At 35.4% G+C, this 23628-nt stretch overlaps 5 protein-coding genes across 13 annotated transcripts; 3 read left to right on the top strand and 2 right to left on the bottom strand.

Annotated features, from left to right (window-relative positions):
• Window positions 1-122: 122 nt before the first annotated feature.
• Window positions 123-6236, top strand: LOC8263398 (two-component response regulator-like APRR1). Of its 7 annotated transcripts, XM_048373398.1 has the most exons (7): window positions 856-986; window positions 1495-1595; window positions 2137-2298; window positions 2408-2541; window positions 3064-3231; window positions 4133-4334; window positions 4842-6236. In XM_048373398.1, exons 2-7 carry the CDS (start codon window positions 1553-1555, stop codon window positions 5789-5791), a joined length of 1659 nt encoding a protein of 552 aa, XP_048229355.1. In that variant the 5' UTR covers window positions 856-986; window positions 1495-1552; the 3' UTR covers window positions 5792-6236. The 7 variants fall into 7 exon arrangements, with proteins under 7 accessions (XP_015572032.1, XP_015572033.1, XP_048229355.1 ...); XM_015716546.3 differs by lacking the exon at window positions 1495-1595 and having other exon boundaries at window positions 123-986; XM_015716547.3 differs by lacking the exon at window positions 1495-1595 and having other exon boundaries at window positions 125-986; window positions 4157-4334.
• Window positions 6237-7279: 1043 nt separating this feature from the next.
• LOC8263399 (protein NEN1) lies at window positions 7280-11078 on the bottom strand. Its single transcript, XM_015716531.3, has 6 exons — window positions 10494-11078; window positions 10181-10338; window positions 9608-9654; window positions 9457-9520; window positions 8107-8648; window positions 7280-7884 (listed from the first exon to the last, which is right to left on the bottom strand). The coding sequence occupies exons 1-6, from the start codon at window positions 10786-10788 to the stop codon at window positions 7644-7646; spliced, it is 1347 nt and encodes a 448-aa protein (XP_015572017.1). The 5' UTR covers window positions 10789-11078; the 3' UTR covers window positions 7280-7643.
• A 1514-nt stretch (window positions 11079-12592) lies between these two features.
• On the bottom strand, window positions 12593-16036 carry LOC8263400 (protein NEN1). The gene is made up of 6 exons (XM_002514681.4): window positions 15460-16036; window positions 15178-15335; window positions 15049-15095; window positions 14897-14960; window positions 13459-14174; window positions 12593-13055 (listed from the first exon to the last, which is right to left on the bottom strand). Exons 1-6 carry the CDS (start codon window positions 15743-15745, stop codon window positions 12821-12823), a joined length of 1506 nt encoding a protein of 501 aa, XP_002514727.1. The 5' UTR covers window positions 15746-16036; the 3' UTR covers window positions 12593-12820.
• A 1037-nt stretch (window positions 16037-17073) lies between these two features.
• Window positions 17074-20122, top strand: LOC8263401 (pentatricopeptide repeat-containing protein At5g61400). The gene has a single exon (XM_015716458.3). It carries the CDS (start codon window positions 17930-17932, stop codon window positions 19922-19924), a length of 1995 nt encoding a protein of 664 aa, XP_015571944.1. The 5' UTR covers window positions 17074-17929; the 3' UTR covers window positions 19925-20122.
• Window positions 20123-20747: 625 nt separating this feature from the next.
• On the top strand, window positions 20748-23574 carry LOC8263402 (NEP1-interacting protein-like 2). Of its 3 annotated transcripts, none has more exons than XM_015716448.3 (6): window positions 20748-21016; window positions 21138-21286; window positions 21652-21830; window positions 21914-21997; window positions 22896-23051; window positions 23202-23574. In XM_015716448.3, the coding sequence occupies exons 1-6, from the start codon at window positions 20997-20999 to the stop codon at window positions 23322-23324; spliced, it is 711 nt and encodes a 236-aa protein (XP_015571934.1). In that variant the 5' UTR covers window positions 20748-20996; the 3' UTR covers window positions 23325-23574. The 3 variants fall into 3 exon arrangements, with proteins under 3 accessions (XP_015571934.1, XP_015571935.1, XP_002514729.2); XM_015716449.3 differs by having other exon boundaries at window positions 20750-21021; XM_002514683.4 differs by having other exon boundaries at window positions 20750-21286.
• The last annotated feature ends 54 nt before the right edge of the window (window positions 23575-23628 follow it).

Here is a 23628-nt window from a genome sequence, read left to right on the forward strand (position 1 = left end):
TCTCTCTATCGCTACCAAACTATCCAGAAAAAACAACACTCTTCTCTTTTCCTTGCACTTTTTCTCTCTCTCCTGTCCCCCGCGTACTTTTCCACGTCTGCAATTTTTCTAACATACGCCCATATGCGCTCTGTGCCGCACTCCTTTCTTCGCTTCCGACTCAACACCTCCCTGTTTCTCCTGGCGCATGTTAGCCTGGGCAGCATCTGGAAAAAAAATCATTTTTTATTTATTTAAAGGAAAAGCTGAGAGAGCTGAAAGAGAGAAATAGTTGACTTAACAGTTAAAACAGAGTAAAAACTCTTTACTTTTTTTAAAAATATCTTCTTGGTCTGATTAACGAGGGAAGGCTTTGGCGTTAAGCTAACGTGCGCAGGGTCTCCGGCGATCTAAACCTAACTGTTCAATTTCACTACTGGTCCCACTGAAATCCGCGATGCTGCCCATCAGATATTCTGACACTTACATCTCTCTCTCTCTCTCTCTCTCTCTCTTATAGCAGTTTAGTTTTGCTGCTTGTTTATGGATAGAGCTAACATGCGCATATAAATTGTTTTTATATAGAAAATATCTTTAGCCGCTTTTTTTTCTTGAGAAAAAAAAACAGTTCCTGTGTTTTTAATTCAATCTTCTCCTTCTGCTTCCCCTTCCTTCCTCGCTTTTTCTACAAGTTTTAGGTTTGGTGAGATATATAAAAATGAAGAATTCGCTGTACGAACAGCTAGTGATCCAAGCTACAACCCTAATAGTGGAGAAAGAGGAGAGGTTTTCAATGGAAGTTCTCTAGCTTTTCCTTTTTTATTTTTCTGAGGGGTAAATTTGTAATTTTAATTTTATTGTGAGAATGGAGGGAAAGGAGCCGAATAAAAGTGGTGGAGGAGGAGAAGGACTAATTGATAGAAGCAAAGTACGGATTTTGTTATGTGATAATGATTCCAAAAGCTCCGAGGAAGTTTTTACTCTTCTTTTGAAGTGCTCTTATCAGGGTAATCATAATTAATGATTCACTTGGTTTTTTCTTTTTCTTATTTTTATTTTGGTTTAATTTTATGTTTATGTGACATGACACTCTTGATTTTTGGTTTAAGCAGCGAGCTCATACGGTTGTTTATGTGAAGTGAAGTGGACTTGTTTTTTTGGTAGAATTAGATTTAGAATGATTGCTGATGTGCGTAGTTGAAATTGGATTAGCGTGGTTATTTGGGGCAGTTCAACAAGTAATAAGCTTGAAATGGAAATTTATTACGTTCTGGTAGTTTGGAAAAGTTGAAGTTTTACTATGCTTCTTGTATGACACGAAGAAAATGAAACGTATAATGATAAACTCGATTCAGACAGAGTTTAACTGAATGATGAAAGAAGAATAAGTTTTTCTTTTTCCTTCAGATTTTTGTATATCATCTACCAATTGATTATGAATTTCACTCCTGTCAATAGACTTTTATAATGTGTAATTATTTGCTTTTCACTGATTGGTGATTCAATGTAAACTAGATGTTGCTCAGAATTTTTTTCTCCGGGACTGAACTGAAGATAAAAATTGATAGGAAGGATGGAAATCTGCTATAAGGTGGACTTGTGGTATAGTTATCTCTGTAAGGCTTTGGCATTGTTTGTGTATTCATTTTTGAGGAAAGTACCATCTTTAATATTTTTATTTTAGAGGCAATAAAAGAAGAAATTTTTGGTAGGTTTAACAGGTCTTATTCATAAAATCTCCAAATAGCTACACAACGTTTTCAAATTGCCTTTTACAATAATATCTAACAGATTGCTTTGTCAGACAAAGCATTATCAATCTCAATGCCAAACAGACGGTATCTTGAATTCTGTTTCTTTTAGATGACTGCTTTATTCTGTTTAAATCCAAGTATGTCTTGGTCTTGTAGTCTTATTGATGTTTTTCACAGGCTTAGCTTATTGTACATCAATTTAAACTTACTTGCTGCATATATCATTCAACTAAAATTTGCTTTGTGAAGGGAATCTTCATTCAAGAAATGTCCTTTTTAAATCCTGTTAATCATTGCCTCTATTCTGAAGATGTTTCATTTTCCATTCTATTCAGATGTTTGATATGTTTCACAAGTTCATGTGCAATTTTCTCAATTTCACTACCCTGCCTTTGCTTAACAGTTACATCAGTGAGATCAGCTAGGCAGGTGATTGATGCATTAAATGCCGAGGGACCCGATATTGATATCATACTTTCTGAAGTTGACCTTCCAATGAACAAAGGCATGAAGATGTTGAAATATATCACACGGGATAAAGAGTTACGGCGCATTCCTGTTATCAGTAAGGTTCTTTTCTTTTTTGTTCTTCTTCCTTTCACTTCTGTTCTCTTTTATACTAAACTTCTTTTGGGCGTAGGTCGCCATAATTGAAATGCTATCTCTTTGGTTAGTGATGTCGGCACAGGATGAAGTCTCCATTGTTGTCAAGTGCTTGAGGTTAGGAGCCGCAGACTATCTTGTAAAGCCTCTACGTACAAATGAGCTATTGAACCTATGGACACACATGTGGAGAAGGAGGCGCATGGTTAATTCATACTTCTATTGCTTACTGAACTCTCATTTATTTACCTATTTAATTAAGTGCAATTAGAAGGATCGTGCATGCCCAGTGGATGTCAGGTTGTGGTTTTTTCATTTGGATGTTCTTTTATAACTAATGTGTTCATTAAGTGGGAAAAGAACACTGAGGCAGCAAGGATGGACTTTTAACTGGGTGTAATCTTGGTGATGGTTACAGATTTAATATTATTGTTTTTAAACTTTCAATATTCTTGGCGTTTGGTTTGGAGATTATAATAAGTTTTTGAATTTCAAAATTCTATGTATCTAGTTGTCACTCCAAGCGGAATATGATTATGCCTGCACAGTGATGGCTTTGTGTTGTTTAAATGTGGCAATGGCCTCCCAGCATCTATCTCAATGCACATCATTGGCCAAATTTTTTTTTAATTACATATTTTTGCATTTATGACACACTTGATAGCATACATAATATATACACCTGAATCAAAATCAAACTATTTATTTATATTTTTGTCTTTGGCAGCTTGGTTTGGCAGAGAAGAACATCTTGATTTATGACTTTGATTTGGTAGCATCAGATCCTAGTGATGCCAACACAAATAGTACTACTCTTTTCTCAGATGACACAGATGACAAGTCTCGTAAATGCCTAAATCCAGAAATTGGTGTATCAACTCATCAGGAAGATGTGGTGAGTATAATATGTACTTTTGAGCTGTGGTATATTTTAAAATAGTCAACTTTCCAGCCCAGAAACTCTTTGGGCGAATGATGTAGTTCATGCTTATCATGAGCGTCTTATCTGTTATGTCATATAAATTTGCATAATTATTTCAAATTTGAAGTTCAAATATGTTATGTTTCAATTTTTGGAAGTGGTTGGTATTGGCAGTAGCACTTGGTGAACTGCTAGTCTATGGAAGAGTTCCTTGTAAAAGGACAAGTAGCATCCTGGGGGGAAAGGAAAAGAGAGAGCAGACATAAGAATACGATTGAAAATGAACTTACAATTGGACATATGGAAAACTCCTGAAAACATAAATAAAGCAGACCTGCTCTTCTGAAGGTTTGCTGCTATGAGGCATGGAAAGTGTTGGGCTGGCTTATTGGACCTATAGAGCATGACGTTGATAATCATATCCTAATCTGTATACTGTGTAAATCACTCAAATTGGGGAAATAAGCTGTTAGTACAATTAAACTTCAATTTTTATGAAGCTCGAAATTCAGAATTGTGAAATAGTAGTTTTGTATCTATCCATATTCATAGTCTTGAGACATTTCTTTTATTGTTATTCTGTTCAATTACTTTATATTTCTGTTCTAACGAATCTCTTACTGTACTGGAAATGTGAGTTCTGCTCTGATGAAATAGTACAATACAACTAAGTCACAATGCATAATCTGGTGTATTTTGAATCTTTTTTTTACCTCAAAAAGGCCAACCACAAGTCTGGAGTGCTGCATCTACCCTTACTGACTATGTCATAGGACCAAAATCCTAGCTCAACAGATTACTTATGAGTAATCTAAACTCCATAATTCCTTATTCTGATTGAAAATGTTAAACTTAGCATTTGTCTTTTCCTCAGTCTGCTGCTGCCGCTGCTACTGCTTTTGCTGCTGCCGCTGCTACTGCTTTTGCTGCTGCTGCTACTGCAGGTTGTGGTAGTACTACTGTTGTTGCTGCTGCTACTGCAGATCGTGGTAGTGGTACTGCTGCTGATGAACCTCCACCTTGCAATCGACTAGAATATCGACCTGATGTGCCGGGAATAAGTGATCGTAGAACAGGTTAGCTACTCTGCATAGTCTGGCTGCCACTTGTAAATTATCAGGTTTGCTGTTGATCAGGTATCATTGGGATTTAAAGAGTAAAAGCATTACTTATGTGATTGGCCATGCTAGAAAAAATGTGTAAAATGAAGCTTACATAGCGATTGGTTGAGTCAATCTAGGTTTTTGCAAATAAATTAATGAATATAACAGAGAACAAGTTATTTTCATTAAACATTTATGTTTACTTATAGTGTGATAATGAAATGAAATATGTTATTTAATGCTGGAAATTTCATCTGCATTCATAAATTCATATACCCTTGTATTCTTAAAAGCATTATTTCTTCGATTTACACCTGTTAATATTTTTTGTGGTCTCCATTATGATTTTCTCTTTTCATTACTGTTTCAATACCTGTTGAATTAGTTTTATCGCTGCCAATTAGATCTCTTTATTTTTCTACAATAAAAAAAGCTGTAACTGGTTCTCGAGCCAAATCTAACTTGGGACATAATTTTCAGCACAATTATCATCTGGTCCAAAGAAGAGTGAATTGAAGATTGGCGAGTCCTCTGCTTTCTTTACTTATGTCAAGTCTAGCACAATCAAGAATGACTCCCAAGGGTTTCCAACCACTGAGGACTATACTGTTCCAAGTCTGAGGGCAGAAGAGAATCTTCAAGCATGTGCTCAGCAAGTGGTTAATGATGCTCAATTACATGAAAATAGAGAGACGTGGCAGAGCTATCCACAAGATGATTTCCGTAGTAGTTCTAGCATCCCTGATTCTATTTCTCTAGAGAGATCTTGCACCCCACCCATGTCGTCAGAGTTTCCGCAAAGAAATTTCAAGGACGACAAGCTCCCTCAGGTGTTTACAAATCCGATAAATGAACTTCAACTTGACACTTCAGGTTTGTCTACACAAAGTATGTATCCATATTACATGTCTGGAGTTGTCAATCAAGTAATTATGCCACCATCAGCACAACTATATCAAAAGAATCTGCATGAGTTGCAAAATAATGCACCTTCACCTATGCTGCCTCAATACAATCATCTTTCCCAATGTTCCCCTCATGTCGCTAGCATGGCATCATTCCCCTACTATCCTGTTAATTTATGTTTACAACCTGGTCAAATGCCTCCTACTCATCCATGGCCATCATTTGGAGGTTCATCTTCCCCCGATGTGAAAATAAAAAAATTAGATAGAAGGGAGGCTGCATTGATGAAATTTAGACAGAAAAGAAAAGAGCGGTGTTTTGATAAGAAGATTAGGTATGTTAATCGCAAAAAGCTTGCTGAAAGGAGGCCTCGTGTGCGGGGACAGTTTGTGAGGAAGTTAAATGGTGTAAATGTGGATCTTAATGGGCAACCTGCTGCTGATTATGATGAGGATGAAGAAGAGGATGAGGATGAGCTTGCATTAAGGGGTTCTTCTCTCGAAGAGGATGCTTCAGGATCCTAATGTTCAAGTTGACTGTTGATGAGGTTTATTGTATTTCTGAGATGCACCCTGCACTTGTGAAGCTTCCGTTCCAAAGTCCCTTGTACTGAGGATGCCTTATGCCAATGATGATGTGTATGCATCATACCAGGGGATTTATCATATCAAATTCTGAATGTCCGAACTACCCTTCCAGCATTTTTCTCAGTGGATGCTGAAAATGTTATTGTTCAGCATTTTCAGGTTAAGCAGTCGGTGGCTTTAAATGCATTAAGCTTCTTGACAAAGTATCTCACGTCGAGATTGCGTGAGCTGAAGGCCAATGCTCGACTCTATAATTATTTTCCTGGTTCAAACCCCAAATGTGGGAGGAATGTTAAGACATTGAAATTCTCCGGAAAATCAACTGCAGAATTCTATTTCTTTTTACAGATCCAATGGAAAATATTGAAGCAACTGTTGTAAAGCTTGTAGGTCTCTAATACGCACCAGGACTATTAGACCACTTTGAATTTCTTACAATTCAGCACTCTTAATTCACATGCATTGATACGGTTTAATAAAGATATAGCAATCTAAAAGATATAAAAGTTTTGAAATAGACCTTGAGAAGTAGAAACCAGTAAAAATAATGATGAAGCATGGCATCGGAAATGGCCGAAAGAATAAGAATGAAGATGGAGAAAAAAGGTGCATTATTGATATATTTTGATATTCCAGGGACTGGAAATATAGATACTCTTAAACTACTGATAATTCTGAGAAGTGGTCCTGCTGCCCCATTAGTTACATAATAGAGTTCCAGGCTACAAGCTAAGTTCAGAAGTTCCAACAATTCTTTCAGGATGGTGATTCTGATACGTCCTGATTGTAAAGTTGACAAACAAGCATCCCGAAAGCTCCGGCAAATGCCCATGAAAAACCTTGTAAAATTTCTTGTTCAACATCTTTTATTTTAACCGTCGCTTGGAGAGGCTTAACTAATTAACTTATAAACTTGCCTGAACACTGGTACCATTTTAAAGAGAGAACATAAAGACCGATGAGATGAGCTTTTGCCGTGTCAGCTGAAGTAAAATTAATATTACAATTTGGAAAAATTCTAAATAGCCCACCTTAATTTCTACCAATTATGTCATATTAATGCTTTTACAAACTGTAATTGATGTTTTAAGATTGCTTTATTTACTATTTTGTAAAAATATTGTATATCACATTAGTTAGGACAAGAGTTGGTACAAATCAAGATGAGATGTTTAGCACAATTTTTATCAGAAATTGCAGTTACATGTAAACAGTGTTAAATATTAGCATTAATGCCTTTTGCGTTCTACCCTTACAACAGCGACTGTTTTTCATGATTTCATTTGTATGGTAGCTTGTTGGAGACGGAAGAGCATAGAGCACAGACACACGCCCAGAGAAAAACTCTTAAGAGGGTAAGAGCTGAAACTGAGCTCCAAGAAATATTAGAAGAGGAAACACAAGCATTACAGCAAAAGCATAAACTCAGAACAATAGAAAAGCTTTCCTTTTTCTTTTCATTCTCAGAACAGATCTTCCCTGAATTAACTCTATATACCCGTTGCTCACACTCTCGATCATAGTTTTATTGATAGATTTCAGGCTTTTATAGCCTATGTTCTGACAAGTCTCCATTAGCAATTAAAACATATAAACACCATACATTGACCATACTTTACTTTTTCCTACACCGAAACCATACTTGTTTTTCACGTAATCCAACTGTCAAGCTTAGAGTCACACCATATTCTGCAACACGTGACCAAATCATATATTTTATGAATTCTAAATCAGCTACAATTGCACATGACAGCCAAACGTCATGAATAGAGTAGAGAACCTTCCTTCTTCAGTATTGATGCATGATTAATTTCTTTGCAACCAACCGGATTCCAGCTTTTTTTTCCTGCAGATAGTCATATGGATCCAAGGAGAAGTAGGCAGCCACGAAGGTCCCTTGCCTGAACCAGGTGTTAAGCTCCGCAGCGCCCAACCTGCTGAATTCATGCTTTTTCATGGTTTCAGAAGAATCTTTGTGAAATATCTCGGTAGCATATTGAGCAACATCCCCAGTCACTTCAGTGGGTATGCTGTGAAAAGATATAGGGGAAAGGATCACACACTTTTAATTCTCAAAATTTGTATAAAGAAATTAGTGCGGAATGATATTGAATCAAACTGAGAGTTCTCAGCCAGCAGTTTCTGTCGTTCCGTTGATAAACAGTGTTCATATACCAATGTAACCTCAAATTGGTAATTCTGATGAAACAATGAAAAAGAGGAGATTTAATACAGGAGGACATGAAACTTACTGCAGTCTCACTGTAGGGGAGTTGTCAAAGTCATGTTTGGTTACAACATGCTTCCATTTAGAGCTGCTACCTGATTCCGCAGACACTTTCTGTGCAATTTTATCACATGCATCGAGAATGCTGTATAAATTTGGAGGAGCATCGACCACAAAACTCAACCGCGGTCTCCCAGCATAGTCGGCAAACTTTGTACTTAATCCATTATAGCGTACCCTTAAATGAGAACAATGGAGCTGCAGAGGCACATCCTTATACAGCAATACCATCCTTTGAACTCCCCAAGAGTGTGGACAAAAAGATGCCCTGATAAAAGAAACAGAAACTTCATCAGGTTCTAAAAACCCCCCATGTCCACTGCCACCTTCAGGGACAGTCAGTGACGAAGGTATCTCAGAAGACTCTTTTTTAGGCTCTATGGCAGCATCTTGTTGAAGGGAGTCTATATTCATTTCATTGCCTAGAGTTCCCCTGGAAAATGGAGCCGGTTGGAATGTAGTAGATCCAACATTTGTCACTACAAATGCATCTGGGTAGCTCGACTCCTGTAGATAGAGCAGATATTTGGTCAATTCTTACTTAGTGATCAACCTAATAAAAATTGCAAATTCAACAGCCACTTAAGCCAACTCTAGTGCAGAATGATCAGGATAGAGATCTCATGGCCCCCCAAGTAACAAGTAATCGTTAGTTAAATCAATGTTGTGTCCGAACAAGGACTGCAAGCATTTGACACGCATTCAATCAGATAACCGACGTCATAAATATTCGAAAAAATAAAACATATCATAATCAATTATAAAAATGATTTATCACAATATCCATAAACAAAACTAAACTGTAAAGTGATACATGTCATTATTTATTATTGTTATCACTGCGAAATTAACTTTATTCGTAAGGACACCCTGAAGCCAAGCACAAGCTACGAGGTCTTGAAATCCTATTAACAACAACACTTCCAGTATGCAAGGAACTTCCATTCCACATAAGCAAATTATTGTCAGATTCTAAACTAACCAATAAAGCAAAATCGATTTACATATACAGAAGCCTGAGGCATAGGGCCATTTTGGCTTGTATAGGAATTGCATGCGTAGACAACAAGGAAGAAAAGCCTCATTTGGATCGAGTCATTTCAGATGAGAAATACTATTTTATACATTCAAATTTCTCACGAACAACTCCCGCTACTGCAATTAAATATACCTGAAATATTATTTGAATCCAATCAAGATATTTTACTTCTTTTTGTTTTTTCATCAAGGGTAAAACTTGAGATATGTTATTAATCTAATAGTTGAATATCAAAAATAATAAAATATTCCAAAAAATACATGGCAATATAGTTACCAATAATAAAACGGTTGCACAACACTTAAGAACGTCAACATTCATTCGAACATCATCTAAGCTCCTGAAAGATAAAAAGATTAGATTTTTAAGCAAAGACAACAAAAGTAATCAGGAAAGAGCATTAGGATTAGGATTAAGAATAACAAACCTATGTGTCTGCTTTCCAAGCCCAAAGTAAGTAGCAAGACTAGCCATCTGGACATATCAAAATACAAGACAAAAACACAATATAAATGGAGAAACTACACTATCTTTATTATTTATTACGTCATTTCATAAATATTGGATATATAAATTATTGAAACAGAGAGAATATTAATTATTATTCAAAACAAGGACAACGGTCCATAATAGTAAAATTAATGGGATGATTGCTTACAAGTTTGCTTTTATTTTTTTAAAAGGTTAATTAACATTTTGTTTTAATGTTTGGTTTCGTTAAGTGGTAATTAGCAGAAGTTGTGGCCTTCCATGGATTAAAAGAAAAAAAAAAGTATTAGTTGGCTTTTTAATAAAGAAGAATTACATTTATAAATTATACCAAACTCATAGTGTGGTAGCAATTAATAATAATAATAATAATAATAATAATAAATTTAATTTATTACGTCGTTTAAAAATTATTTTTATATTTATATTTTGATAAATTTTTTTTGTTATGAATAATTAATAGTAATAAATATAATTCAAAGTGATAGTAAGATATTGCAGTAATCACGACCTTCATGTCACCCGCTCTCCTTCCAAATTTATGGGTCAACAATTCCCAAGTGTCAATAACACCCTTAGGCACTGGCGGCTGTCTTCCAATCTCAGCAAAAGCTTCCCTTATTTTAACACTGTCAAACTTCTGAACGTTATGTCCTGCCCAAAGTCTCCCTGAACAGGGGACGGGACAGAAAGAAAGGGAAAAAATTGAGAAATTTTGAATAACAAAAATGGATGATTTGGTGGTTATGGTTAACAGACAAACTAAAAAGTAAAAGTTTCATAAAATTGTGACAGAGTAACGGTATGGTAGGCGGAAAACTGACCATTGAGGATTTCGTAAACAGTATCTGCGATGTCAGAGAAAGTAGGGGCAGAAACAATGTTGTCATAAGTGATGCCATTGGAGCGAAGGAAGGAGGAGGAGAAAATTAAAGATGGATCAGCAGCTGGTTGGACAAAGGTGGCGTAAGTATGGAGCTCCACTAGCGTTCTGGGGCACACCAGGATGGCTCCGAATTCGAGAATCGCAAAGCCCTCACACTCACCGGGTAGGGTGGTTTCCAGGTCGAAGAAGGCAATTTCGGATCTTTGGCCGGCTGTTGGAGTCACCGTCGTCATCTCAAACTCTGCGACTGTGTGTGGAGAAAGGTTGCTGCTAGCTGGCTAGAGAAGGAAGGAAAAGCACCAGTGTTTGTTTTGGACGCGCCAAATTGTTTAAAAGCGTGCAAGGCGCTGTTTGGTTTGAAGCAAGGAAATGAAGGGAATAAATATGTTTATACAGAGAAGTGGGTTTCGTGTAAGGATCTGTTAATAAGATTTTAGCAACCTTAACGATGAAGGATAGAATTCTTACTTTTTGTTTTCTGGCCTTTTGTCTTTGTGACTTGGAATTCTTTATATGTCTTTGTCTGTTTCTTGTATTCTAAAACCAGCTTTGAATGAGATACAGTACAATGTTCCAGTTGCAGAAACACAAATCTAAGTCCGCATTATTTATGTATTTCGATAGTCCTGCTGACCTCCTATTTATACTGAGAAATGATCTAGCATTATCTAACTGGAAGTATTAACGAATTTCTTGATTATAATCTATAATTAATGAATTTTTGTTATATATTTAATGATTTTTAAGTTATGCGTTGATAAACCTGTTACTAGTAGATGATGAGCTATTGATTATATATGAATAATGAATCTATAAACTATAAAATCATGTTATATATTTGATGAACCTTAAGTGATATTTTAATAAATTTATTTTTATATTTATTACTTAAAACTTCTATATGCATCTGTTAATAATATAAGGTTTATTGTACTATAAAATAAATATATTTTATTTCAAAATTAAATTTGTTATCAAAATTATGAACAATGTGACGAACACATAATTCATATATATGAATCTCAATGTGCTAAAAAAATGCATCTAATCCATTTTAAAAATAAAATTATTATAAAAATTATGAATAAAATGATGAATATATTGTTCATATATAATGAATCTCAATATGTTATAAAATGAACCTATTCAATTTTAAAAATAAATTTTTTGTCAAAATTATGAAGAAAATGTACCTACGATTTATGCATAATAAATTTTAATATGTTACAAAATATACCTATCTAATTTTAAAAATAAAATTATTACTAAAATTATGAATAAAATGACAAATATATAATTCATGGACGATGAATCTCAAAGTCACCGATGAAACTGTTGAGATGGTTAAAAGAAAAATAATAAAGAATTTCAACTCATCAAAAATAACTTTTCAAAATCTGCAAATATACATCATTTATGTATGAGAATAAAAAAAATAAAAACCAATAATATTATGCAGTAAAGAACAAAAAAAATGAAAAAAAATAAAAAACCCAGCTTGTAGAATCTGATTTGAAGCTCTAAATGGGGAATCGAGAATGGAAAGGATAAAATCAAACTAAACAATTGATAACAACTCTAGATTATGTTTTAAATAGACAATAACAAGTATGATATTATATTTAAACTAAAATGTGTTTTAAAAATTCAGCTCTCTCGTTTAAATAAAACGACCACATTTTAATTTACCCAGAAATGATGCTATGAAGCAGCAGCATTACGTTTATTGCCATGTTAAAGCTTACAACGTTCATGATTAACCATGGACATCGCCCACTTCAACTCCGAGTTTAATCATACATATTAGACTTCCAGGATTCAATCTTTTGGAATGGCAATTTGATAGCTCCTTTTTCAGTATTTGCCCTTTAGTTAATACAATCTTTTATACTATTCTCTTGGTTTCTTGGTAAATCCTGGGATTGTATCAGTCCCATTCCTCGATCTTTTCTTAGTTCGAGCCTTACTTGGTTGGAGAAACGGTCGCATGGCTTACAACTTATAAACTTGCCTGAAAGAAAGATGGGAAGGGCATAATTGAGAACTGAAGAAATAAACTTTGTACTTTGCCCATGTCAGATTAAAGTCTAGAAATTAACATTACAATTTGGACAAATCTTGCAATTACATGTAAACAATAATGTCAAATATTAGCTTCCATGCCTTCTGCAATCTACCCTAACAAACAACAGAAACTGTTTTTTGTCTCACCCTAAATTGCACTTTGCAATGACCGTCATGAATAGATTGGAGGACCTTCTCCCTTCACTCTTTGTCAATGATTAATTTCTTTGCAACTAATCGAATACCAGCACTCTGCTGATAGTCATATGGATGCAAGGAGAAGTAGGCATCCAAAAAGGTCCCGGAAATAAACCAGGTTTCAAGCTCTGCAGCTTCAAACTTGCTGAATACAAGCTTTTCCATGGCTCCAGAAGAATCTCTCTGATATATCTCAGTTGCATATTGAGCAACATCCCCATTCACTGCGGTGGGTATGCTGTGAAAAAGAAAAGGGAGAAAATATTAGGCACACAAGAGGAAGTCTAATAAAATTCAAACATTGGTTCTCCATCTGCTCGGCAAAACATGAAATTAGGAAATGGAACATCGAACCAATCATCTTTCGAAATGCAAAAATTAAAGTAGTTCTTTCCACTTCTTTATTACCATGAGTCAAAGTGTGCAAGTAATATTAGAACATTTAAAAAAAATAAAAGGTGCCCATACTTTTTCAAGTGCTAAAACAAAATCGTACAAAGTGATGATGATGATTCAAACAGAAAATTCTTCGGCCAGCTAACCTGAATCCCTTGGTCAAGAAATTCATTTAGCATTAATTTTAAAATGAGGCATTTTGGTAAAACAACTAAAGAGGGGATATAAAGAGGACAGAGACTTACTGCAGTCTCACTATAGGGTAGTTGACAAAGCCAGGTTTTCTGGACACAACCTGCCTCCAATCAGAGGTGCTACCTGATTCCACAGACAATTTTTGTGCACTTCCATCACATGTATCAAGAATGCTGCATAAATTTGGAGGTGCATCAACCACAAAACTGAGCCGCGGTCTCCCAGCACTATCAACAAATTTTGTACTTAATCCAAACCGTACCCTTAAACGAGGACAACAAAGCTGCAAAATGACATCCTCATGCAACAATACCATTCTTTGAGCCCCGCGAAATAGAGGAACAAAAGATGCCCTAATAGAAGAAATAGAAACTTTTTCAGTTTCTAAAAACCCTGCATATGCACTACCACCGTCACGGACAGTCACTAATGAAGGCATCTCAGAAGATTCTGTCAGAGATTTTTCTTCCATGGTCACATCTTGTTGAAGGGAACTTGTAGTCATCTCATTGCTAAGAGTTCCCATGTCAAATGGATCTGTTTGGGTTGTATTAGACCCAACACTTGTCAGAAGATAAATAATTGGATGACTTCTCTCAGGTTCATGACCTGCAAGAGAAATATTTTCAAACTTTGAACTTGAAGAGGGAGCATCTACATCTGTGCCAGGCCTCTCCAGAGGTGATTTTCCATTTTTACGACTTCTTGTAGTAGCATTAGGTGAAACCCAGCTTTTTTCTGGAAATGCATCTGGGAGGCTTGACTCCTGTAGAAAGAACAGTTTTTTGGTTAAATCTCACATAGTTATCCTAATAAACATGCATTTTCAGTACCACCCGAGCCAACTCTCATGCAAAATGATCTGGATAGACATCAGTCGTGCCCCCTATGCAACAAGGAATTCTTAGTTGAATCAATTGCGCATCCAAACAAGGACAGTAAGCATTTGAAGCAAAATGCAAGAGAAATCAGCCAGCCAAACAAGTAAGAAGCTAGAGCTCCAGTTAATAACAGAAATTTACTATAAATTTCAAATTTTAAATAATTTCCATTACTAGCCAAAGAAGAAAAATTCCTCTAAAAATAATAAAGCTATATTAAATAGATTATAAAACACACGTACACATTGGGGGTTGAGTTGATTCAGGGTCATGAGGCAAAGCAGAGACTATAAGGTACGCATCAAACTTGAAAAGCTTTTAACATACTTCTTGTAAAATAATAAACTTGACAGGCAAGTTATTGTCAGTGAGCTCAAATAAACCCATTAAGTAAAATCTGGATACAAAAGCCCAGAAAGAGTTAAAAGAAGAAACTATGAGAAACAAAGAGCAAGTAAAGAATAAACCAAGGATCATATTCATAATCAAAGTTGATTCAATAATATTTAGCAGAAAATAAGCAATTCTTCTCGTTTCCCAAATCCCTAAAGGAACTGAGGTAAAAAAAACTGTAACTTTACACATCGATTTAAAACTATGGACTTACCAAGAACAAAACGGTTGCACAATACTTAAGGACTTCAAGGTTCATTCGAACATCGTCTAAGCTTCTGAAATTAAAAATAAAAATAAATATAAGAGAACATAAAGACTAAATTTGTAAGCAGAAAAAGATAATTATAATTAAGAATAATGAACCTATGTGTCTGCTTTCCAAGCCCAAAATAAGTAGCAAGACTAGCCATCTGCATATTTAAAAAAAGAATTACATTTCATATCAAACAATTATCTAGACAATAAGAATGTAGAAGATATAAAAGAAATGACCTTCATGTCCCCAGCTCTCCTTCCAAATTTGTGAGTCAACAAAGCCAAAGTGTCAATAATACCCTTGTTCTCAGGTGGTTGCCTTCCAATCTCAGCAAATGCCTCTCTGATTCTTACACAATCAAATCTCTGTATATTATGCCCTGCCCAAATCCTCCCTGAAATAGAAATACAAGCACAGCCAAATATGAGAAATAGGATAATAAAAATCTAAGTAATTCTCTTTCAGAAAAAAAAAAAAGAATAAGTAACGCGCACAAATTCAATTGGATAATAACTGACCGTTGAGGATTTCATAAACGATATCCGCGATTTCAGCGAAAGTTGGGGCTAAAACGACGGCGTCGTGCGTGATGCCATTGCAGCGAACTGATGTAGGGGATATTAAAGATAGATTAGCGGGTCGGACTAAGGTGGAGTAGCTATGGAGCTCCTCGAGTTTCCTGGAGCAGACGAGGATAGCTCCGAATTCAAGAATTGCAAAGCCTTGACCCGGTCGGTTTGGGACTGTGGTTTCTAAATCGAAAAACGCGATTTCCGATCTTTCGTCGGTTGGACCGGGAATCATTGTCGTCTTTATCTCTAGAAGCTTGCTTGAAAGCAGTGTGTTTGTTTTTGTTATAATGAACGCGCCAATTGAATGTAGAGCGAGTAAGGTGGTGTTTGGTTCGAAGGGAGGAGATGAGGGGGATGGGCTTTATGGGTTATTTTATAGAGGAGGAGGCGTGAGAACTGCGGCTTTTTTTCCGGTTTGCTTCTTTAGTTGGTTTTCTAAAGTTTTCATTGAAATTGGCCCAAGTCACTAGCCCAACAGACAGAGAGAGAGTTGTAGTTTTAGAAGGTAACAGTTGCCGGACATAAGAGGCGACACTTCACTATACGCAAAACGGCGGAATATCTTCTTATGTATTCCAGTTTTATACCGTTTGGATTAAATCAAAGGTTAGATTTAGAAGAAATTTCGCTGCCACTATTTTATTTTAACAAAAAAAGTTATTTCGATTAAAAGTAAAATAATAATAATAATAATAATTTTTTTATGGTGTTTTTTCAAAAAAAAAAAATATATGTTTTTTTTATTTTATTTAATTGAATGATATTATTTTTAATTTATATTATTGTAAATTTAATTTTTATTTAATATTTTTTATTTATTTTTAAATTTCGTCAATGAAAATAGTAAAAATATATTTAAGAAATATGAAAAGTTTATTCTTTTAATTTATATTATTCAAATATCAGCAAAATAAAGTAAATTTATTATTTTTATTTTATATCTTTTATGTTTAATATTTGTGTGTGTTTTTATAGTAACAAGTTTGTTACGATGATAGAAAAGTGTGTTTTAGAAAATAGACAGTGTAATATAAAAAAATATATTAAATTACAGTTTAAAATATATATAGATATAATTAAAATAAAATTAAAAAATCAATAGTGACAAAAACATACTAAAAGAATACTAATAAAATATCAAAAGAATATCGTAGTACAGTTTAAAAAAAATCATACAAATAAATATTTTGAAAAAGAATCATAAAATAAAAAATTTTGATTGTAAAATAAAACTTTGCATTTCATTTCTCGTAATTTTGTATAAAACCCTAAATTATAAGACACTCTTTTAACTTTCAAATATTTGTTAAACGGATTGTGGAGTGATGGTGTGGGGGAGGATTCTTTGCCACAGCTTCTAATAATAGATAAGATGGATTCTTGTTCTTTGGTATATATCATTCCTAAGTCTTTACGTTTCCCATGTCATCCAAAGTGATATGCTACAATGGGTTGCTGCTGCTAAGGTGATTAATGTAGGATTCCTACCTTATTAAATTGTTTAATATGGTCTCATGAAGCATTTGAGCTTATAAATTTATGCATGAAAGGTTGATAATGGTTTGAGCACAATGTTCGACGTTGGTGTGCACAATATCCTTTCTCTTGTGTTGTGACCAAATATTACTTACTACTAAAGTAATACTAACAGCGACGAATGATTTTAATCTGGCTTACCACTTCCAGATCATAGCATAGTTTAACTAACAAACAAGTTGATAACTTTATCAGAAAGAACAATGTTAAAAACGATGTTTACAGGAAGAGAGAAATTGCTCAATCAGCTACATCAGGGAAAGAATTAGATTTTATTCTATTAATGTACATGGAAATCTCAAGTTAGTGCGTATGGCAAACTAGAGAAACCTATGCTATGTGTCTACATTTGATTTCCCATCTTTGAGAAACTTAAGTTTGTTGATCCTTCGACTCGTCCATGTAGAGGGGCATGAGCAGGCAGCACAAAGCAAAGTTTCCCCGTATGGATAGACTGAGGAATCGAGAGAAAGGGACAATACTTGCCTAATTCTCTCGATATTGTCCTACTAAACAACAAATGAAAACACTTTCCATGTCTGGCTTGAAGCTAACTCACCGGTTTTGATCTTGTCAAGCATCTCACATATAAGAGAAATATGCGAGGTCTGAGCTGGACTTGGATGAATTATTTTCAAATTGTTGCATGATTCTTTCTAATGCAAAAATATGTCATATTCGAATGCGATGACCATGTGCTGTTGACGGTAAAAGTCCTTCAAAATGAGAAACACATCTTTTAGGTGATCCCAGTTTATGTCAATTGGAATTGTGAAGGTAGGAGGAGGAGGAGGGCAGGGCACCTTCCACTTCGACATCGAACGAACTCGCATATGAATTACCTTCCTCAGAGAGGTCCTACCATCCCGACTTATAATCAATGTTGAAGTTATTCCCGCCAAAACACTCTCTCAAGCTCGTTGAAACCAAGATTAGATTTTTCACATCATTATCTCCTCCCTCTGATCTCACAACCATAATTCTCCATTCCAAAACCCCTGAACAAGCCCTTGATACTTTCACTTCCGTTTTAAAACAAAACCCAAACAACCCTACTAAGAAGCTTCACTTGTATTCTGCAGTCATCCACTACTTAACAGGTGCTAAAGTGTACCCCACGGCCAGGTGTTTGACAAAAGACCTAATCCAAACCTTGCTCCAATCCTGCACACCTCGCCGTGTTAATTCTTTGGTTTTCAATGCTCTTAGTCAGCTACGAGGATCTAAATTTAATCCTAGTGTGTTTGGAGTATTGATTATTGCATTTTCTGAGGTGGGTCTTGTTGATGAAGCCTTGCGAGTGTATCTTAAGGTTGGGGCTTTCCCTGCAGTGCAAGCTTGTAATGCTCTCTTAAATGGACTGTTAAAAAAGAGTAGTTTTGATATCATGTGGGAATTGTATAATAACATGGTTTCACGTAGGTTGTTTCCCACTGTTGTTACTTATAATGTGTTAGTTGATGCTTGCTGTCGCCAAGGTGATGTTTTGAGAGCTAAGAGTTTGATCAGTGAAATGGTGAAGAAAGGGATTGAACCAACGGTTGTGATCTATACGACTCTTATTCATGGTCTCTGCAGCGAGAGTAAATTGATGGAAGCAGAAAGCATGTTCAGACAAATGAAGGATTCTGGAGTTTTTCCCAATTTGTACACTTACAATGTTCTGATGGATGGTTACTGCAAAACAGCAAATGTGAAACAAGCCCTTCACTTGTATCAGGGCATGCTTGATGATGGACTGCAGCCAAATGTTGTCACATTTGGTATACTGATTGATGCGCTCTGCAAAGTTCGTGAATTATTAGCAGCAAGGAGATTTTTTGTTCAGATGGCTAAGTTCGGTGTGGTACCAAATGTAGTTGTGTTTAATAGTCTGATTGATGGATACTCCAAGGCAGGGAATTGCTCCGAAGCCACGGATTTGCTTTTAGAGATGGAAAAGTTCAAAATTTCTCCTGATGTTTTCACTTATAGTATTCTTATCAAGAATGCATGTAGACTAGGAACAGTTGAAGAGGCAGATGATATACTGAAACGAATGGAGAAAGAAGGGGTTCCTGCAAATTCTGTGGTATACAATTCGCTAATTGATGGATACTGCAAGGAAGGGAATATGGAGAAAGCTTTGGAGGTTTGTTCTCAAATGACCAAGAAGGGTGTAGAACCAAATATTATCACTTTCTCTGTGTTAATTGATGGTTATTGCAAGGTGGGAAATATGCAATCTGCCATGGGTTTGTACACAGAAATGGTGATTAAAAATCTGGTGCCAGATGTGGTTGCATTCACAGCTTTGATCAATGGGCATTGTAAAAGTGGCAACATAAAAGAGGCCCTCCGTCTGTATAAGCATATGCTGGAGGCTGGTCTGAGCCCTAATATTTTCACAGTTAGTTGCTTGATTGATGGGCTCTGCAAAGCTGGAAGGACATCCAATGCAATTAAATTTTTCTTAGACGAGGCTAGTAGGAGACTCCCTGACAATCAAGTTAATGAAATGGGCAGTGGTTTTTTTTCTCCTAATCATGTGGTCTATACATCTTTGATTCAAGCGTTATGCAACGTAGGGCAGATTTTTAAAGCTACTAAGTTCTTCTCAGATATGAGACGCAATGGCTTAAGACCTGATGCATTGGCTTATGCTGTCATGTTACAGGGGCATCTAAATGCCAAACATATGGCCGATGTAATGATGTTGCATGCTGATATGATAAAGATGGGTATTGTGCCAAATGAAGTCACATCTCAGGTCGTAAGGAGGGGTTATCAAGACAATGGATACCTGAAGTCAGCTCTCTGGTGTTCTAGAGACTTGACAGAATCATGTCCTCGGACTCTTGAGTCTCAAAGCCCTGTGGAAGCTATCATTTTATGATGACAGAAAGCCAAATTCAAACTGAAAATGGAAAATACGCTCCGGGTGTGAAGATCAGATCATTAGGACTTCTGGGGGTGATGCTCATCTGCTATCTATCAGAGCTACAGAAGAATAGTTATATAGCAAACTCTGAGATTCCATGTTGAATAAAATATTTCACTTCCATCCCAACAATATACAATAATTTTTTTAGAAGTTGCTGTGAGTTATATATAAGTAAATTTTTAGCTCATTACTTGATCATGTTCTTCCGGACATGCTCACTCTGATGACACTACTAAGCAGTACAAAACGAGGAGGAAAACTATTTTGAAACTTATAAAATAGACCAATGCCACGCTTCACTTCATATGCCTTTTGGTTGGACGGATTGATATTAAGATCTTTTGAAAATTTTCGGATATATCCCAGGAACTTCAAGAAAAGCTAGCTATTTTTTTAAAGAAAAAATTTGGAAAACTTTTCTAATTTTTTTTTATTTAATTAGATTTCCTACTTCTAAATTTTTTTAAACTTTTTCTATTTATCTGACTTTCTATATAAATATGATTTTCAATTTTTTTGTTATATAATTTCTTTATTATATTGATGCTCCTAATTTCTAATTAATTTACATTCAAAACCCTCTTTATAAATATAATATATGTAAATATATTACATGTAAACAAATTATATTTTCTGGTGTTTATTTTTTAAATTTCTAAAAAAATACCGAATTTTCATACCCTTTTGTGGGAACACATGGATGGTTATCCTAGCAAATATATAGTTTTCAGTGTCAGCAAAGACGGTTGCATCAACCAACAGTCTCCACCTGGCAGTTATAGAAGAAAGGTGGAAAGTCTTGAGTGTTGAAACAAGAAAAAGAGCAGAGGGAATATTAGGAAAAAATGAACTGTCTGGCTTTGCCTTCTTCCTTCTCTTACCATACAGCCAATCTTTTGTCACTCACTTTTTAGGGCAAATAAGAGTATCTCAAAAATTTCTCTCTACCCTCCATTTTTTGTTCTCCTTATCCAAATTCCAATTCATAGACTTTTACTAAATAGCCTTCCTCTCAAAACTTTCCATGACCTATTTGCCTGACATGTAAGGTCTCTTTTCACCTTTGAATTCGCTTATTAAAGGATTATTGGAAAGAAAAAAAAAATCTTGATCTCTATATGAATGTTGTTTTTGCTCATTGCTCTTGTACCCAATTTCAAACCAGGTCGGATCCATGCCATATGTGCGGCGGTTCGGCCTTTTTGCCTATCATGGAAACTGTAGTTCAATTTGAAGGAAGTCGGTTTCTTGATTATGTTCCTAAATTGGTTGCTGGTGCCATCTCTGGTGCTCTCACAGGATTTTTTGCTCTTGGTAATTTGTTTCCCATTTTGGCTTCCTTTTTATTGCATCATTCTTAATTATCAATATTTCAAGGTTTAATCTTGAAAGGTTGAGTTTCTTTTAATGTATTTCTACATTTGGGTAGTTGTAAAAAGAAAAAAAGAAAGATTTAATCTGTTGAAGTATTTTACTTATATTTGCGTTTGAGTTTTTGAAAGAAAAAAAGAAGAAAGAAGAAAGATTGAATCTTTTTATCAGTATTTAGGTAATTCTTGCATATGCATAGCTGAAAAAAGGCTGGTTTTTGGAGAAGAAACTCAATATCTATAACCCTTTATGGGTTGGAACTGATTGCCTGATATACGATGTTTTGTATGCATGTATGCCTGTTGCAGCTGGAGCTTTTACAGGAGCTATTGCTGGTGCTTTAGCTGGCCGAGCTTCTAATTGTGGTGTTTTTCGAGGGGCTGGACTAGGGGCTATTGCTGGTGCTGTCCTTTCTGTTGAGGTTTTGGAGGCTTCTCGGGCTTACTGGTGTTTGGAACAGTCTGGTTCGCGAGGCCCTTCATCTATGGTTTGTATAATATTGACTTACACGGAAACGTGGGGGATATCTTTTATATATGGATTAATTTTCTGGGTATGTTTTGGGTCCAGGCAGATTTTATGGAAGAGCTTCTGCGGGGGAGGTTTGCAGATGAACAGTTTTCACCAGCAGTGCTAACTACTTATCATTGGCAGGTATTCATTTTATTTTATGTTACCATTGTAATTAGTGGGGATTTTCTTTTTTCTCAATGGCGTCAGCATGTTTTCTTGAATATGTACTGCTTTTTGGTCAAGAGAGTATATATGAATGGAAACCTCACTCCTATTGTCTCAGAGTATTTAAACCTAGTATTGTAAGATCAATGAAAAATTCAAAAATCCCGAGTCATTTAACATACTGTTAAAATGACTTTTAGGTGTACTAATTTTGCTCTTTATTTTCCTCAAGTTCCTTGCACTATTTCATCTAATTTCTGCTTTTGGTATTAGGATAAACTAGGTACAAGAAGCTTTTATGATTTATTCTGTTATAAGCTAAAAGTGCAATCTAGTATCTTTATCAGTGAAAGTATAGTTCTTTGTTGATAGATGAAGACGGTTCGTTTTCATTTACTATCCTTTATTTCTTATTTGGGTTATGGGAGTAGTCATCACACCTTATTGATCTCAGTATACATATTGGCATGAATAGAGTAAGATGTTTAGACATCCCTGATAATCAATTCGTGTAATGTAATTTTCAAGATCTTACTAAAAATTTAAACTTTTATCGTCCTTCTGTATTGTCAAATCTTTGATTCAGAATTATGAACATCTTATTCTCTAAGTTGAAGTAGTTATGCTGCCATGCCCATCTAGGGTTTCTTATTGGTGCAGGACTTAGTTTTCATCTTGTATATTTATCTAACATAATGATGTTTTTTAAAAATATATTCTCTGAAAATTCTTTTGATACTTATTCATCACAAAGCACATAAAGGTTGGGCTGTGCAATTTATCTTGTTCATTTCTTTTTGGAGAACTGAATTGTAACTAATTGAAGCTTAGCCTTTATATCGGAATCACAAGTCAACTTACACTGGATGAGCAGGTAAGCATTGCTAATTTAAGTTATGATGAGATTCATGATGTTAATGGTGAAGCTGCATCCAAAGGGTTGTCAGGAGATTTGCTCAAGAAGTTGCCAAGTCATACCTTGGATGAAATCAAGGCAAAACAGACCATCTGTTGTACAATATGCTTGCAGGTTTTCCCTCCCTAGCTTCCTCTTTTTTCCATTTGGGTTTTCTTCGAGGAAAATATGGACCTTGCATGTATGAGCTTGTTTTTCCTTTTTGAGGGTGTGATGGTGTTCAGGATGATCATATAGTAACAGTGATTTCCTTCTTGTTGACAGGATATCGTTAAAGGGGAGATTGCAAGGAGTTTGCCCCGTTGCTGCCACACATTCCACTTAGCCTGTGTTGACAAGTGGCTAATAAGACATGGCTCATGCCCTGTATGCAGGCAGGATGTGTAGAGGACCACCGGGATCAGACTGCTGTATTTGTATATAATTGCGATGGGCAAGATGCAGTGTTTGCAAGTAGCTGTTAGGCGAAGTATATTCAATCCGTTCATGAAGGAGCTTAGTTGTTTTGTAGCATTAATTTTCACATGTCCATAGGAAAATTAGATGCTAGATCCTTAGTTTCCTTTGTACCCATTTTGTAAAATAATTAGAATCTTTTGCAGTTAATATAAATGTGCTAGCTTATTGTATTTTTATACATGTGGCTTATTGAGAAATGCAACTTACCGACTCTAACACGGTGGCTGTATAT

This window comes from Ricinus communis, chromosome 4 (genome assembly GCF_019578655.1).
Source record: "Ricinus communis isolate WT05 ecotype wild-type chromosome 4, ASM1957865v1, whole genome shotgun sequence".
In the NCBI taxonomy this organism is placed as follows: Eukaryota; Viridiplantae; Streptophyta; class Magnoliopsida; order Malpighiales; family Euphorbiaceae; genus Ricinus; species Ricinus communis.

Coding starts and splice junctions, on each gene's coding strand:
- LOC8263398 (XM_015716546.3), top strand. CDS start 845: ATGGAGGGAAAGGAGCCGAATAAAAGTGGTGGAGGAGGAGAAGGACTA. Junction 2,299..2,407: donor ACGGCGCATTCCTGTTATCA/GTAAGGTTCTTT, acceptor CTCTTTGGTTAG/TGATGTCGGCACAGGATGAA. Junction 4,335..4,841: donor AATAAGTGATCGTAGAACAG/GTTAGCTACTCT, acceptor CATAATTTTCAG/CACAATTATCATCTGGTCCA.
- LOC8263399 (XM_015716531.3), bottom strand. CDS start 10,788: ATGACGACGGTGACTCCAACAGCCGGCCAAAGATCCGAAATTGCCTTC. Junction 10,339..10,493: donor TGTTTACGAAATCCTCAATG/GTCAGTTTTCCG, acceptor TCCCCTGTTCAG/GGAGACTTTGGGCAGGACAT. Junction 8,649..9,456: donor GTGCAACCGTTTTATTATTG/GTAACTATATTG, acceptor CTCTATCTACAG/GAGTCGAGCTACCCAGATGC.
- LOC8263400 (XM_002514681.4), bottom strand. CDS start 15,745: ATGATTCCCGGTCCAACCGACGAAAGATCGGAAATCGCGTTTTTCGAT. Junction 15,336..15,459: donor CGTTTATGAAATCCTCAACG/GTCAGTTATTAT, acceptor TTTCTATTTCAG/GGAGGATTTGGGCAGGGCAT. Junction 13,056..13,458: donor TACCCTATAGTGAGACTGCA/GTAAGTCTCTGT, acceptor TCTTTTTCACAG/CATACCCACCGCAGTGAATG.
- LOC8263401 (XM_015716458.3), top strand. CDS start 17,930: ATGTTGAAGTTATTCCCGCCAAAACACTCTCTCAAGCTCGTTGAAACC.
- LOC8263402 (XM_002514683.4), top strand. CDS start 21,091: ATGAATGTTGTTTTTGCTCATTGCTCTTGTACCCAATTTCAAACCAGG. Junction 21,998..22,895: donor TAACTACTTATCATTGGCAG/GTATTCATTTTA, acceptor CTGGATGAGCAG/GTAAGCATTGCTAATTTAAG. Junction 23,052..23,201: donor GTTGTACAATATGCTTGCAG/GTTTTCCCTCCC, acceptor TCTTGTTGACAG/GATATCGTTAAAGGGGAGAT.